The sequence below is a fragment of the Embiotoca jacksoni genome, unplaced genomic scaffold (assembly GCF_022577435.1).
Source record: "Embiotoca jacksoni isolate LCO1_2020_lvr unplaced genomic scaffold, fEmbJac1.0.p SCAF_20, whole genome shotgun sequence".
Lineage (NCBI taxonomy): Eukaryota > Metazoa > Chordata > Actinopteri > Embiotocidae > Embiotoca > Embiotoca jacksoni.
Window position 1 is genome coordinate 1,591,186 of NW_027185341.1, and position 14,548 is coordinate 1,605,733.

The 14,548-nt window shown below is 39.8% G+C and overlaps 2 protein-coding genes across 4 annotated transcripts in view; both read left to right on the forward strand.

Annotated features, from left to right (window-relative positions):
• LOC138201920 (zinc finger protein 385C-like) overlaps positions 1-3,838 on the forward strand; it is a 62,947-nt gene extending 59,109 nt beyond the window's left edge. For all 3 annotated transcript variants that reach the window (XM_069155512.1, XM_069155513.1, XM_069155514.1), the window contains 4 exons: positions 503-877; positions 984-1,186; positions 1,358-1,456; positions 2,754-3,838. In XM_069155512.1, coding sequence (XP_069011613.1) covers positions 503-877; positions 984-1,186; positions 1,358-1,456; positions 2,754-2,984 — 908 coding nt within the window. In that variant the 3' untranslated portion in view covers positions 2,985-3,838. The remainder of the gene's footprint in view (positions 1-502; positions 878-983; positions 1,187-1,357; positions 1,457-2,753) is intronic.
• Positions 3,839-5,520: 1,682 nt separating this feature from the next.
• On the forward strand, positions 5,521-14,389 carry LOC138201922 (dnaJ homolog subfamily C member 7-like). Its single transcript, XM_069155515.1, has 14 exons — positions 5,521-5,626; positions 7,904-7,992; positions 8,208-8,332; positions 8,493-8,606; positions 8,769-8,843; positions 9,214-9,332; positions 9,524-9,677; positions 10,535-10,699; positions 10,917-11,008; positions 11,098-11,171; positions 11,276-11,422; positions 11,536-11,688; positions 12,814-12,888; positions 12,996-14,389. Exons 1-14 carry the CDS (start codon positions 5,556-5,558, stop codon positions 13,031-13,033), a joined length of 1,491 nt encoding a protein of 496 aa, XP_069011616.1. The 5' UTR covers positions 5,521-5,555; the 3' UTR covers positions 13,034-14,389.
• The last annotated feature ends 159 nt before the right edge of the window (positions 14,390-14,548 follow it).

Here is a 14,548-nt window from a genome sequence, read left to right on the forward strand (position 1 = left end):
CATCATTTGTAATTAGATCTTTTTTTACTTATTTGTGTACTCATTTTACAATATCTTTACATATCACAAATGTTTTCTTGTCAGTAAATTGGAACAAAATGTACAGCTCTTCTACCTGTGTAAAGAAGTTCTAATTAGTATTTTTTATCTTAATAACAAAATCTCAGTGTTTGTTTCTTAAGAGCATAATCTTATGGCTACTTTGTATGTGAAGAGTTTTGCTCAAAGTAATGAAGCCAAGGAATTATCATCGGATTCTGTAGCTAACTTTAACTTTTGGGAGTATTTTAGCCTTTTTTAGCTTTGTGTTTTGGTTTCATGACTCCTAGATGGGACTGTCACTGCCCTGATAGCATCCGTTTTTGCCACAACAGGCAGCTGTAGCTTTCCATTTAACACAGCACTGAGAATGAGGCCAATATTCTCGCGTAACTCTCCACCAGGAAGCAAATACGACACCAAAATGTCTTTGTCTGCTTATGTTTATCCCATCTGTCCACAGGCCAGAGCACTTCATCCCAACCTGTACAGGAACAAACTGAAAACAGCCAGGGGGGCGCAGTCGCAGCTCCTCCTTCTTCACAGACTTCATCCACCGACTCCTCCTCGCTTCGCTCCCCTCACTTGTCCCCACAAGAGTCCCCTGCCTCTCAGCTTTCTGATGTACCCTCAAACAGTCCACACGTGGACGGATGCAGCCCGGCCACCGGTTCAGCGCCACACTCTGACCCTCCGGGAAGCTCTACAGTAGGCGAGGCGGAGGAGGGGGGGAAGGTGGAAGAGGTTAAGGAGACCAAGAGCAACAAAAAACATCTCCACTGTCCTACGTGTAAAGTGACGGTCAATTCTAACTCCCAGCTAGAGGCTCACTGTAGCGGTATGTACGATATCACTTTAGTTTGCTTTTGATTGTTGAAATAGTTTTAATCTGTATTCCTTTATCATTTGGACGTTTGGTCTTCATCTCTGATTGGCTGAAACAGGCTCGAAGCACAAACAGATGCTGGACGGTCAGAACACCAGCCACTTACAACGCAGGGTCAAGATGACATCATCGCCCAGACCAACCAGTCGAATTAAGCAGCGAATTGTCAACAAGACCAGAGCGGTTATTGGTGTAACCAACCAGCCCTTTCACTGTGAACTGTGCCAGGTGTCCGTCAACTCGGAGACACAGCTGAAGCAGGTACTGTATGTAGGTTTATCCTATTGTTTCATTGGGCTAATATTAAAACTTTATAAACCACTGATCTCTGTATTAAAACTGAAAAGGTAGGATGCATGTGTTTTACAAGATAACTTACCCAAACTGACAGCACTGTTTTGACTGAGTCTGTCTATCCCTGTCCTCTTTTAGCACATGAACAGCAGGAGACACAAAGAGCGTTTGGCTGGGAAGCCTGTCAAGGCGAAGTTCACCCCCTATAATAAACTACAGCCCAATGCTGTCTTAGCGGTGAGAATGTGTCACACACTATTGTTATTTTTGTCTACAGAGCTCATGGTCATTAAAGAGCACAACACAAACAATACATAAACAAACCCAACAAATGGTAAAGAAGATTTGTTCCGTGCATCCGTCAACATCAACATCAACATCAACAACAAGTGTGATGGCTGCCAAGAAGCTGACACATAACAGCAAGACCTTCCTTTTGTTCTAAACTCTGTGCTATTGTAAAATTAGTGCCGTGTTATAATTTAGGATTTGAGAGGCATCAGAATGGAGTTAAGTAACTCCAACAAGGAGGTTGTTTATGGTGCAGTTTGTCTGTCAGCAGGATTGCAGAAAAACTACTGGCCTGATTTTCATGACACTTGGTGGAAGGGTGTAGCATGGGCACAAAAACAACCCGTTCGATTTTTGTTAGAGTCTGAATCACGTGGCGGATCTACGTTGTATTATTTACTTTCATTAACATCGCAAGATGGAGCATTTGGCCTCCTAAATGCTTTACATCTTAAAAACTGGTAGATGTCAGTAAAGTTCAGTAGTCACAGGCCATTCTAGAAATACAGTGACTCCATATCATAATCAACATTCTAAAATGCCATTAATCCTTTGGGTTGTACTTGAAAATGTAATACAGCATGCGCATTCCAAGCACCCTTCTTGTAATTTTGTTAGCCTCCGTTTACAATATAAATATAAAATGAACAGCTTTTATTCTAAGAAAGGGTAATGGAGATGCTCTAATGTGAGTACACGATACTCGGTGAGCATACTTTATGATCAACAGGGGATGAACAACAAAGTTTCAGGTCTCTAAACATTAGTTCTGATAGTTCTTAAATGAATTGATTTAGCCGTTCTTGTGGCATGGCGGTGTTGGACAGTTGATAATAGGTACAGACTGAAACATCTCTACTATTTGATGGATTATTATGAGATTTTGTGCAGCCTTTCATGGTCTCCAGAAGAGGAATCCTATTCACTATTCTGATCCTCCGAATTTTGCTGCAGTGCCACCACCAGGTCACCACCAGGTCCACAATCAGGTCACATCCCCATCTTCTGTAACTCTTTAGATAAGAAACCACTACTGGCACACTAACATTCTAAACTATTGGTGAACACGGTAAACGTTATCCTTGCTAACCATCAGTGTGCGTTGTCATTGTGATGTCATACTGATATTAGCATTTAACTCTTGAGTATTTCTGCGTCTAAGTACAGCCTCACAGAGCTGATAACATGGCTCGGGACTCTTATTCCTGTTTAAACAGAATATTTCTCTTGTCTTTGGTTTCAGACTAAACTGGCTCTGCACAAGCAGCTATCCAAGGCCCTGCCGGCAGGGTTTCTGACCAGCCCCCTTAATCCAGCTGCCTTGTGCACTTTGGCGACTGGACCCCTGGCACTACGACTGCCTGCAGGTCCAGCAACCATTATCCAGGGTCCCCTGATCAGCCCTACACTCTTCAGGCCTGCCCCAGGACCGCTGAGGCCCTCACATGCACCTATTATCTTTTCTCCTTACTAGCAATGAGCATGCGACTGGAGGAACGACAGTGGAGTGGACCTAACGCAGCCAAAACTGGAAGAACAGAAGACATTGGCTTGGCCTGCTGATGAGAAATTACAGGAGTGATGCCAGGACACAACACAGTGACAGTGAGGGACAGATATCAGCATGTCAAGTACAGTATGGAAAATCCCCTGGTGAGGATTGAGATTTCAGCGCTGACTGACCATCGTCTCACCCTTAAAAATCGGAAGTCCATTGCTCAGCTGTTTCCTCTCAGCACACTATTTCGTGCATGTTTCCGGGGTCTGGACCCTTCTGGAAGCCATAATGACAAGCATCTTCTTGATTTATTTATAAGACAATAATAAAATAATACAATAGGGTGTTTAAATGTTACTAAGTGTTTGTTGCCAAATATTTCTTTCATTTTTTTTGAACTTTCTAGTTGTACTCTGGGAGACTAAGAAAAATACTTTATTCCTGCTTTAGTTTTCATAACCAAATCTAAGTCAAGAAAATTCAGATTGCATCCAATGAAACTGGTTATTTCCATAAAACCAGTGTCCACCTATGAAAAAGACAATAGTGATGTGTAACTTTGAATTGCTGAGCATATTGTATCTCAACAATCATATTTTTACAGCCATATTCTGATGTTGATGCCTTTTCTTTGGAAGTTACTTTAGATAAATACATACATTTTATTCCTAGTCTGTCTCTTTTACTCTTTGTGTAATAAAGTGACAATCAACCACCACCCTGACATGAACGAATACTCACTGTATGGAAATAGACTAGGCTGCATCTAACGCATACAATGAGATGATTTAAAACAAAGTTATACAATTAAAACTTGTATTTCTGAGCCATTATATGTTTTCAGGTGATTTCTTGATAGGCTGGTAACACTTAAAGTCATCCTATTTACCGTAGCATTTATAAGCAGCATTTGAAACATTAAATGAATGGTTTATGGTATTGTATACAACCATAAATAGTGTATTATAAGTGTTTATTAATCAATTTGCTAAAAACGTTTCCACCTCCTGTGGACACCTCATGAGTAGAGGTTGATGTATGAACAGAAAATAAGTCAAAGTATAGTAAAACAGTTAATAAAATCAAATGTGTCTTCACAGGAGAAGTAAGAATTATAAAGCACATTAAAATGTCATGTCTGCATACGGCTTAACAACAACAGGGTTAAACCATTTATCAAATGTTTGAATGCAGCTAATAAAAGCTAAAGAGGGTGACTTATAGGGTTTGCTATTTGTACAATATGAAGAGATGGATGGATGTGTCCTGTTCATGAACAGCAAAAGGCTATATTGACTAGTTTGAAATATCTTTTCACATTATTAACATTTGCAGAGTGTATTAAACAATGTTCTTTCATTATAGAAATCTCTCTCCCACATGGCTGTGCAGAATCACCCTAAGCAATATGTATTTTTGAAGTGTCATCTGGTATAATTAATGACTAGTGTAACTGTGCATCAAATGCAATAATGTAAATTATTATGTGGTAAAATGTTGATACTGTATTCTATATATACTTATAAATAGTCATGGTTTTTACACTATTGCAGTTGTTTTTCCTTCATATGAACACCCAAGTTCTTTTTACTCTTTATTATACTTTTATTGTGAATACAGTTCATTTATTAATATAGATATCGATAGAAACATTTAAAGGTTATTGATCCAGGCACCACCAACATTAAAACATATGTAAAGTGACACTCCATGTCTCACAGCCAGACTGTGGTGTTTGAGTAGGAAAAAATAACACAATTTAGGAAGTCCCTGCTGATTTGTTCCTCGCCTGTATATTTACAGTATACCCTTTAGGCTACTTTGTCATACCATAGTGCCCTCTAGTGGTATAATGCAAACAATGGCAAGACAGGATTGCCAAATGGTGTTGAACTAGACATTATTGCTATCTCCTGCACTTATGTATATATTACTCTAACAAACAACACATTACAAATGGTATTAGTTCTCTTACATTAATAATGGTAGTATTAAAGATCGAAAAGCCATCTTGACTATTGATGCACTAATATTTAAGACCTTGTAATTTTAGATAGATAGACTGTGCTTGCATGTCCAGTATTATTTTTAGAACTATTTCAGCTGTTAACAAAGACATTATATATTTTACCACTACATGTCCAGCCGTTTATTTGTGAATCATTTTATCCGGAGAATCCTGGTAGGGGCAGCCTGACAACCACAAAGACACAAGAGTAGGTGGAACCGCATGCCCTCAGGTGAAACATTTATAGAAAAATAAATACAAGTGGAAGTTTGGGGATGGTTTAAATATAGGGCAGACGGGCAAATCTCAGGCTCAAGCACAATACTGATTATTTTCTGATTCGCATTTTTTTGGTAACATTAATATTTGAAATATAATCAGATTTACATGAATACAATGTGAAATATCTTGGATTTAAAAGCGTTCACGTGATACCGTTCTGGCCTACTTTATTGTTCTTGACCTAAAAAAAAAAAAAAGAAGAAAAAAAAAAACCTCCCGGAAATGACGTCAATTCGTGGTCGTCCTTTCCAGAAAAAATGGCAGCTGTTGACATCGACGTGCCGGTGGAAATAGAGTCCCAGCTCCGCGGTCCGGACGACCTGGAACGGTAAACATTCACGTCTCGGTTTTGTTTTATTGTGCTGCGTGTAAATTGCGAAAATACCACGACTGGATTGAACCGGTGAGCTGACAAGACGCGGAAAACAGCGGTGCGGTCACAGGCGCGGACAAGCTAACCGTGCTAACGTGCCGTGAGCGGTGTGCTGCTCACCATCTTTCTGAAATATTCGATTATCTTTTTCTTTTTTCGAAAGACAAAGGCGTTTCTGCGTAATCGTGGTTTCGACGATTCAATTTAGAAGTCTAGATTTCAGGGCTTTCTTTTAAATGAACCGACGAAACGGCCGGTAAATCCCAGCCGTGTGAATTGGCGTCTTTTTAAACACATGGTCCACCACAGATATCCAACAATTAAATGCATTTTGTGACTCGTTTACTTTAAAAAAAACAAAAAAAACCGTGTTCGTTCAAACATTATTTTTTTTTTTTTTTTAGTAAAGCATCAATAAAGCTCGTTTGGCAGCAGCCGTCGGTGTTTTCTTTCTCTTTCGGGGAACTTCCACAGGAGGCGGTTCGGTCGCGTTTACCTGAAACCTGAAAGTTACGGGGCTGATTCAACTTGACGAGCTTCCCGAGACATCTTAAACGGTTTGATTTACTCCTACAGATGCTGTGAATTTACACCGCCATTTTATGTAGTTATATCAAATCAACGATGATCTTCCCGCGGTTTTAGATCTAGTTTACGTCTTCGGATGGTTTAAGAGTATTGGCACACTTTGGACTATAATAGTGTCCTGTCGTATGCTGTAATCAGCCTACGAGCAGTGTTGGGAAGGTTCATTTATAGATGTCATAAGTTACTGATTACTATTTACCCTGTTAAAAATGTAATAAGTACGATGCCTTTTAGTTATTTGAACAAAATAATATAACGTGTTATGTGTAATTACTTTATTAACAAATGTGTTCAACTGGGCGATAATGCTGAAAAGGCATACACAATATAAAAAAAAATGTTTTAATTATCATCCACCACCAGCAAAACAAATCACAAGTATGTAAACCAGTATGTTTTAATAACCTCAAACCAAGCCTACTTTCTGTTCAACGTGATGAAACTATAAACAGGGTTGGGTGCTGTTCTTTTTTCTTTTTTTTTTACACTGGTTTCCCTTAGATGACTCATTTTTATAATATCTCGTCATCTGGTCCAACGATATGACCAGCCATCTTGGTGTTGTTGCTTAGAGCAATGCACGTTGATTTGACGGGCAGAAACAAGAATATCAATCTAAAACAAGGTTCATAATCTGAGCACATACTGCCAAATGAATGGAGTCTGGCTGAACGTAGACGGTAAAAAGATACGAAGCATCCGAATGAAAATTATATTATTCACAACAAGCGTTTAACTGAGCAGAATATATTCAGATGTAACCGCTTTGTAATTACCAATATTTTGAATAGTAACTGCATTTGAATTTGATTTACTAGAAACCAGTTTTCAAACAAACATAAAGGCAACCAGTATGAGTTGCTAAAGCATTTATGTCTCTTAAGCCTAAAAAAATAAACTTATACTAAGATTTAAAGAATTTTTTAATATAGCAAAAATTATATTTTTGGGAGCAGAAAATTAATCGACAACTATTTTGATAATCTATCAATGTTTTGTTTTTTTTGTCTCAGTTATGGTCTTATGTCCTTATCCATGTTGGAGTCGGTCAACAGTACTTACTGCAACATAACCTGCATTTATGTCAACCACTCACTCCTACCTGGGCGATTTCTGGCTGCACCTTAAATCAAAACGGCTACAGAAAATATTCTGCTGTGGGCAGGAGAGCAGCACAGCAGTAACTTCTTCCTCGCGTGAATCGGCGTAGATCTACCTTTTAACACTTGACACTAGCGACAGGACTGCAGCAGATCAATTTTACTGCTATGTTTAGTTCTGAAGCTATCGGGAGTCGGGACTGCGTGTACCCTGCTCAGCTGTCCCAGTTCCAGGTGAAACACCCCACTGCTGAATCCTTTCAGACACTCGTATCCGGACCCTTTGCAAGGAATCCTCTGATACATGCAAATGGGAACTAGTGTTTTCCAGTCATGTTCATTCTTATCATTTCAGTCAGCAGTGTAAGTCACAGTACAACTTAAAAAGGTTATGAGGGTGTGTTCCTGCTTGCTATGGTTTTAATTACAAATTAGCTTCGGTGATTTAATAGCAAGAATCTTTTCCTGGTTTCTGTTCATTTGCCTTTATCCAAAGTGTCCATTGCTCCTGGTTGACTTTGGTTTCTGTTTCTCCTCTCTCCAGTGAGGCTGAAGGCTTCAAAGAGCAAGGAAATGCATTCTACAGCAAGAAGGATTACTCCGAGGCTTTCAACTATTACACCAAGGCCATCGGTGAGATGACTCTTTTTTTTTGCTGGCAAGTTTTCACAAGGTTTGGGCGATTGTGGACACCCGTAGACTCACACCCAATATTTCTTCATACTCTCCTGTTGGGAAATGTTGATGTACATAGTAATAGGTATAATGTCTCTCTCTTCTGTTGGCAGGCTCAAATGTTAATCTCTTTAATGTGGCTAAAAATCTGTTTTTCTTTGTTTCCTCTAAAGACGCATGCCCCAAAAATGCCAGTTATTATGGTAACCGGGCGGCCACCCTCATGATGCTCTGTCGCTTTCGAGAGGCCCTAGAAGATTCCCAGCAGGCTGTGCGTCTGGATGACTTTTTCATGAAGGTCAGTTTAAATACACTATTACATCTGGACCATGATCTTTATTTGTGGTTGTGCACATTACTTTTTGTCCAAAAACCCCGGTTGCATGTGATAAATAAAGAGTGATATAAAGAGTTTATATGCAGTCCTGAGGAGAGGAAGTATTCCTTCTGTCCCACAGGGACATCTACGTGAAGGGAAGTGCCACCTGTCTCTGGGAAATGCCATGGCGGCCACTCGCTGCTTTCAGAAGGTTCTGGATCTCGAGCCCAGCAATAGAGAGGCCCAGCAAGAGGTGGGAACTGTTTTTTTTTTTTAATCACTGTATAAAACATGCATTTGAATTGGTGAAATACCGAGTACACTTTTTGAACTATATTTGCATTGACTAAATCCATAAACTCATCTATTTCCATTCTTGTGCTCGAGCTCTTAATTGAATGCCGTTTTATTTTAGGGTAAGAATGCAGCAACACTGCTGGAGTACGAGCGAATGGCAGATTTCGGCTTTGAAAAGCGGGATTTCAGAAAGGTATTTACACCCGTTCTCTTTTTCATGAAGCTTACGATTAGTTCTGCCCCATTTGAGCTGATTTGAGGAATTTTAGTTGGTATTTGTTTTCTTTAAAGGATCGTAACCACATCTTTGGTTTGTGCTAGACACCGGATTTAAGACATCCATTCAATACACAAACAAATAAAAAAAATAATTTTGTCAGTCATCCTATTATTTTTAGTCAAAGACTTTCTGTAGCACTTGGCAGCTCGTTCACAGAAACCTCCTGTTTTGATGTTCACACTTGTTTGAAAGGCTACATTCACTACATTTATTTGTCAGGATTTCTTTAATGGGTAATTGTGATGATGGAGTGTAGTCATTGTGGTATTTGGTTTTGATTCAGGTGGTGTACTGCATGGACCGGGCCTTAGTTCTGGCTTCTGCCTGCCACCGCTTTAAAATCCTGAAGGCAGAGTGTCTTGCTTTGCTGGGACGCTATCCAGAAGCTCAGTCTGTCGCAAGGTAGGAGCAGCCGAGCTGTTACGTGAAGGAACTGATGGATATGATTATTTTGTCAAATTGATGCAGTTTTGTGACCCTCTGTCCTCGGATTTTCTTTTAATCTGAGGACAGGGTCTGTTTTAGATTGTTTCTAATAAGAGGGGATGATTTAATTTACAGATTCTTTATAGTGTACTTAAATTTTTTTACAGTGACATCCTGCGAATGGATTCCACAAATGCAGACGCACTGTATGTCCGAGGCCTGTGTCTTTACTATGAGGACTGCATCGACAAAGCGGTACAGTTCTTTGTCCAGGCTCTGCGCATGGCACCTGACCATGAGAAGGCTCGGCTAGCCTGCAGGGTAAGACCGTCGTTTTGTGTGATTTACCACAGAACCAGTGAGAGAAGCAAAAAAAAGTTACTAATTATTGCAGGGCTTGCATTTTTCAAGATGTCTGCAACTGTTCTGTATGTTAGCAAAGTGCTGCAGTTAATCATCTGATATTTCATGATACAAACTGCAAAGGCTGCTTACTAATGTACAAATTCAGACCACTATGTTTACAGGTACTAATATGGACTTTCTGATAACTAGTAGCGCTCGCCAGACTGCAACGTCCTGAAACCTTCCGGTTAACACCAAAGCAACAAGAAGAGATTGCGTAACATCTCCACAGCTACAACTCTGTGCTTCTGTTTTATCTGCCCACTCTTCAGGTGTTTTCGTAGCTGCATGTAATTAGCAGCATCTTTAAACAGGAATGGGTATTATATAAACAGGCGTTTTCTCACTACATTGAGGAAATGCCATTTTGATCAGCTGACAGTGTGTGACTTTGCTACGAGCTGATCGGGTGTTGAAAGAGGCGACACGAATTACGTTCTAAAACTGCTAACTTGTAACTTGACAAGCCGAGTCGCAGGCGACACCATCAGCTGTCTTGAGCCAAACTGGGACGGGACAGTTTATGTTACTGCCACTTTTCCTGGAAATGTTGCAGCCGTTGTAAATCTCGTCAGTAATCTTTGTTTTGAACCGAGTTTAAGAATGCTAAAACTAATATACTGAAAAATGTCTGATCCGAGAGTTCATTCACATGACAAGGTTGTTTAGCACGGTAAATTCAACACATGCTCAACTATTGAGAGCATCCTTTCCATGACTCAGATGTCATGTTATAATACAGAACATGAGTATTTGTTCTCTTCCTAAACCAGAACGCTAAAGCCTTGAAGGCCAAGAAAGACGAGGGCAACCTGGCATTCAAGAGCTGCAGCTATGAAGCTGCCTACCAGTTGTATACTGAGGCGCTGGGGATAGACCCCAACAACATCAAGACCAACGCTAAACTCTACTGCAACAGAGCCACAGCAGGAGCAAAGGTAACCTTATTACAGTAGACTGGACCAGTTTCCTCAGAGTCTGGAAACGAACTGGAAAAGCTAACTCGTAAGAACAAGCTGCTGTATGCATCAATCGCAGACACTTGATTTGTTAATATCGTCTGATAATTTGCTTAAAAATAGCAACTGCCTGTCATGCTCAGGCTCTCCTGGCTCTTTGTCTCCCATCTGTTCACTGTCATTAACTTCTCAACAGCTGAAGAAACTGAATCAAGCCATTGAAGACTGTACCAGTGCAATCAAACTAGATGACACTTACATCAAGGCCTACTTAAGAAGAGCTCAATGGTACGCCAGTTCCAGTGAATTCTTCTCATTTTGGGAGTTTTGTTGCTCAGCTCTGTGCAGTTTGTGAGTGACTTGTGTGTGACCCGTAGTTACATGAACACGGAGCTGTATGAAGAGGCTGTACGGGACTATGAAAAAGTTTACCAGACAGAAAAAACCTCAGGTAAGCTGCTGTCCTAGTTTTGTCACCTTTACTCTTCTTAACGGACATGATAGCCCACCAGGTTTTCACACACTCGCATGGTTTGATGTCCTTTGTCCCTCCAGATCACAAGCATCTGCTGAAGACGGCACAGATGGAGCTGAAGAAGAGCAAAAGGAAAGATTATTACAAGGTGCTCGGGGTCGGCAAGAACGCCACGGAAGAAGAGATCAAAAAAGCCTACCGCAAACGAGCGCTCATGCATCACCCAGGTAAGCTCGGTCTTTAGACACACGCACATGCAAGATACCGATTTTGATTATATTTGATAGGTTTTTATCCTAAGGGTTTATTGTTGACAGCTTATATTACCATTGTCTTGCAGATCGCCACAGTGCAGCGACTCCAGAGGTGCAGAAGGAAGAGGAAAAGAAATTCAAGGAGGTGGGTGAGGCCTTCACTGTCCTGTCCGACCCGAAAAAGAAGATGCGCTATGACAACGGGCACGACCTGGAAGAGGGCGGCTTTGATGGTGGAGGTAAATCTTAGTTTGACTTACTTCTTTTCTTCACCCAGATTTACAGTCACACTGTGCTCCCATCAACTTTTGACACCGTTTTTCTTAGATGTTTTTCATTTAGAGGGTTTACCTGTTTCACTAGTCAGTGAGCAAATAATCACGGCCGACGGGGACACTCGAGCACAATGAAGCCAAATGTTAATGATGTTAGTAACACTTTGGTTTTCCTGGAGTGACAAGTCGAAGTGTCAGCTTGTGGAAAAGACCGTTAAGTGGCACACATGTTCCTCTGACATTCTGCCTGTAGGGGGTGCCACATGTTCAAAAGGTTCCTGTTACACTGGCTCTAACTGACTGCAGCATTTCTACAATTAAGTTCAGGCTCCAACTAGAATTTAATCCACATGCTGACTTTGATAATGTCAGTGACCGGGATTTAAAGACAAAGAACCGAACTTTTTTAGAATCCAAATATTGTCAGATCATGTTTCTGTCCTGAAGAATTGAATATCTCTGCAATGCAATGTTAATATGTAAAGACAAATACTTCATTGTAATCTATAGTGACTGACAAAGTGTAACGATCCCTTTTGCATGAAGAAATCTGCTGCAACTTACAAATGGACACATCGAATGTGCCAAAACAAATACACAAAGTATTTAAATGTGAACATGAAACAGAAAAATGATAAAAGAGCCCCAATACTGCTCCTTCGTAACATGAATCCTAACTTTAGTTTTTAGAAGTTTTGATGGAAATTCAAACTCTCTGTTGCTGTAATTTTCATTAAATCCCACATAGATTTTAAACCAGCTAATGAAAACAGTCTAAATCGAATTCTGTCTTTTTTCCATACTCACTGTGACAGAATGGTTCCTCAGTATTTAGCACTACTTGTTGATGACCTCCGATAACCGCAACTGTGTCTACAGTTTGGACAATTATTCTAATACCGCGTACAAAAACTGCATTGTCATGATTATTTAGCAGTTCCTGTCTCTCTGTATTGACGACACGTAGGTTCTTAAAGGTTGCAAAATGTGTCAACGGTATGGGAAACCGCTTGACACGTCTATGTTCTGTGTTAAGTTTAGCCAGTTATGTCATCTTTTTTCATCTCATGCCTTCTTCTTTTTCTTTAGATTTTGATGCCAACAACATCTTCAGGGCTTTCTTTGGTGGCCAAGGTGGAGGATTTAGTTTCGATTCCAGTCCAGGTATGATTTTTCTTTCCTTTTTTTTTTTAGATATTCTTAAGTTTACTTTCAAATGTAAGAGACCATCAGAAAATGTGCATCCTTTTAACCAGCTTTTTCCTTTTCAGAATCTGCACCTGGAAATTTCTTTTTCCAATTTGGCTAAAGCAACAGAGCACGTGGGAAAATGCAGCCCTGCAGTGGACAAAGTCAATTTGGAGCCACAGTCACCTGGTGATGCTCATTCTCCTGAGTGTCTTGCAAAATCTCCCCACTATTCTTTTTCAAGAGATTTTGATTATTGCATTCCCTCCTTAATTTACTCCCTAAACTGATGCTAGCAAGCATCTAAAAGGATAATTCAGAGGCTTTAGTTTTAAAGAAACTTTGAAGATAATAAGTACCTAATAACTCTTTTTAAAGAGGTTCAGATCAGCTTATCAAAGCATGTGTCTGCTGCCAAAATTGACGTTACATATTAAGTGAAATCTAATCTTGTCAAACTGCCTCAACCTTCATAAAGGTGATCAGTTGTAAGGACACGTAAGCATGATGGTTGATGGTTTTTAAGAAGACATAACAAGGTTCTTTAAGGTTCTCCTGGCACAGCAAGAGTCAAATGTACTGTGGAAGTTCAATGTCAAAACTGACCTCAGGAAACCCAGACACAACAAATGTGTGTCTGGGTTTTATTGGCTCAATTGCCAAATTTAGTATCTACTTGCAGGGCTTTTGTTTCTTCTCCATGCTGCATTGTATATTTGACTCGAATGTAAAGCGTTAATGTGTCCACGTTATTCTTCAGTCTTCCCTCAGTCTATTTATATTTATTGTACTGTATATCCTAAGCCGTATACAGCAGAATGCCAGTGGTCTTTGTCTTCCTCCGTTTTTTAAGAGACTCATTTGTAAATGTCCCCTACATCATACTCGTCACTTTCTTTCTTTCTTTCTTTTTTTCTTAAACAGGCCAAAATCAGAATACATGTCTTCAGTTGAAAAAAATTTGACGAATATCCACCTCCACTCAACACCAACAACACATCAGACCTAGTGTCCCGTTCCAAGTTCAAGTGGTGCCTTACCAGAATCAGTTAAGCTTCTCACAGTGAAACCTACATCAAAAACTAGAGAAAGCCACATCCTATTCGAAAAAGGCAGAAGTTACACTTGTATAGCGTTTTTTTTGTTTTTTTGTTTTATTCCGTAGGGAAACCTTTTTCATGTCTGGCCAGTAAATAAAATAGACTATAGAAAAAAAACGAAAAAAAAGTCATCTTGTCAAACTTTAAAGAATTAAATTGGGTCATCAGTCACACCTAGCTGTCATCCACCTTTTCTTGTCATGCACGTTTGGTCAGTGCAGTCCTTCCCCTACTTGTTCCACCTGTTTGAAGGGGCAATGATGGTAGGTTGGAAATCTGTTAATCATTCTGTCGCTGATCATTTTTAAAACTTGTCACAGTATGAACAAGACATGCTTTTTTAATTGTGAAAAATAAAGGCTCGTCTTTTACTGTAATGTGGAACCTTTTTCTTACATTGTGGGATGTTTGAACCCAGGTGTTATTTCACAATCCAGGAATGGGACGTAATTTAAGCGCAAGTATTCAAGCACTGTACTTACATTTACTTGAATCTGACACACTATTGGAGAACGAAATGGTATATTCCTACAGAT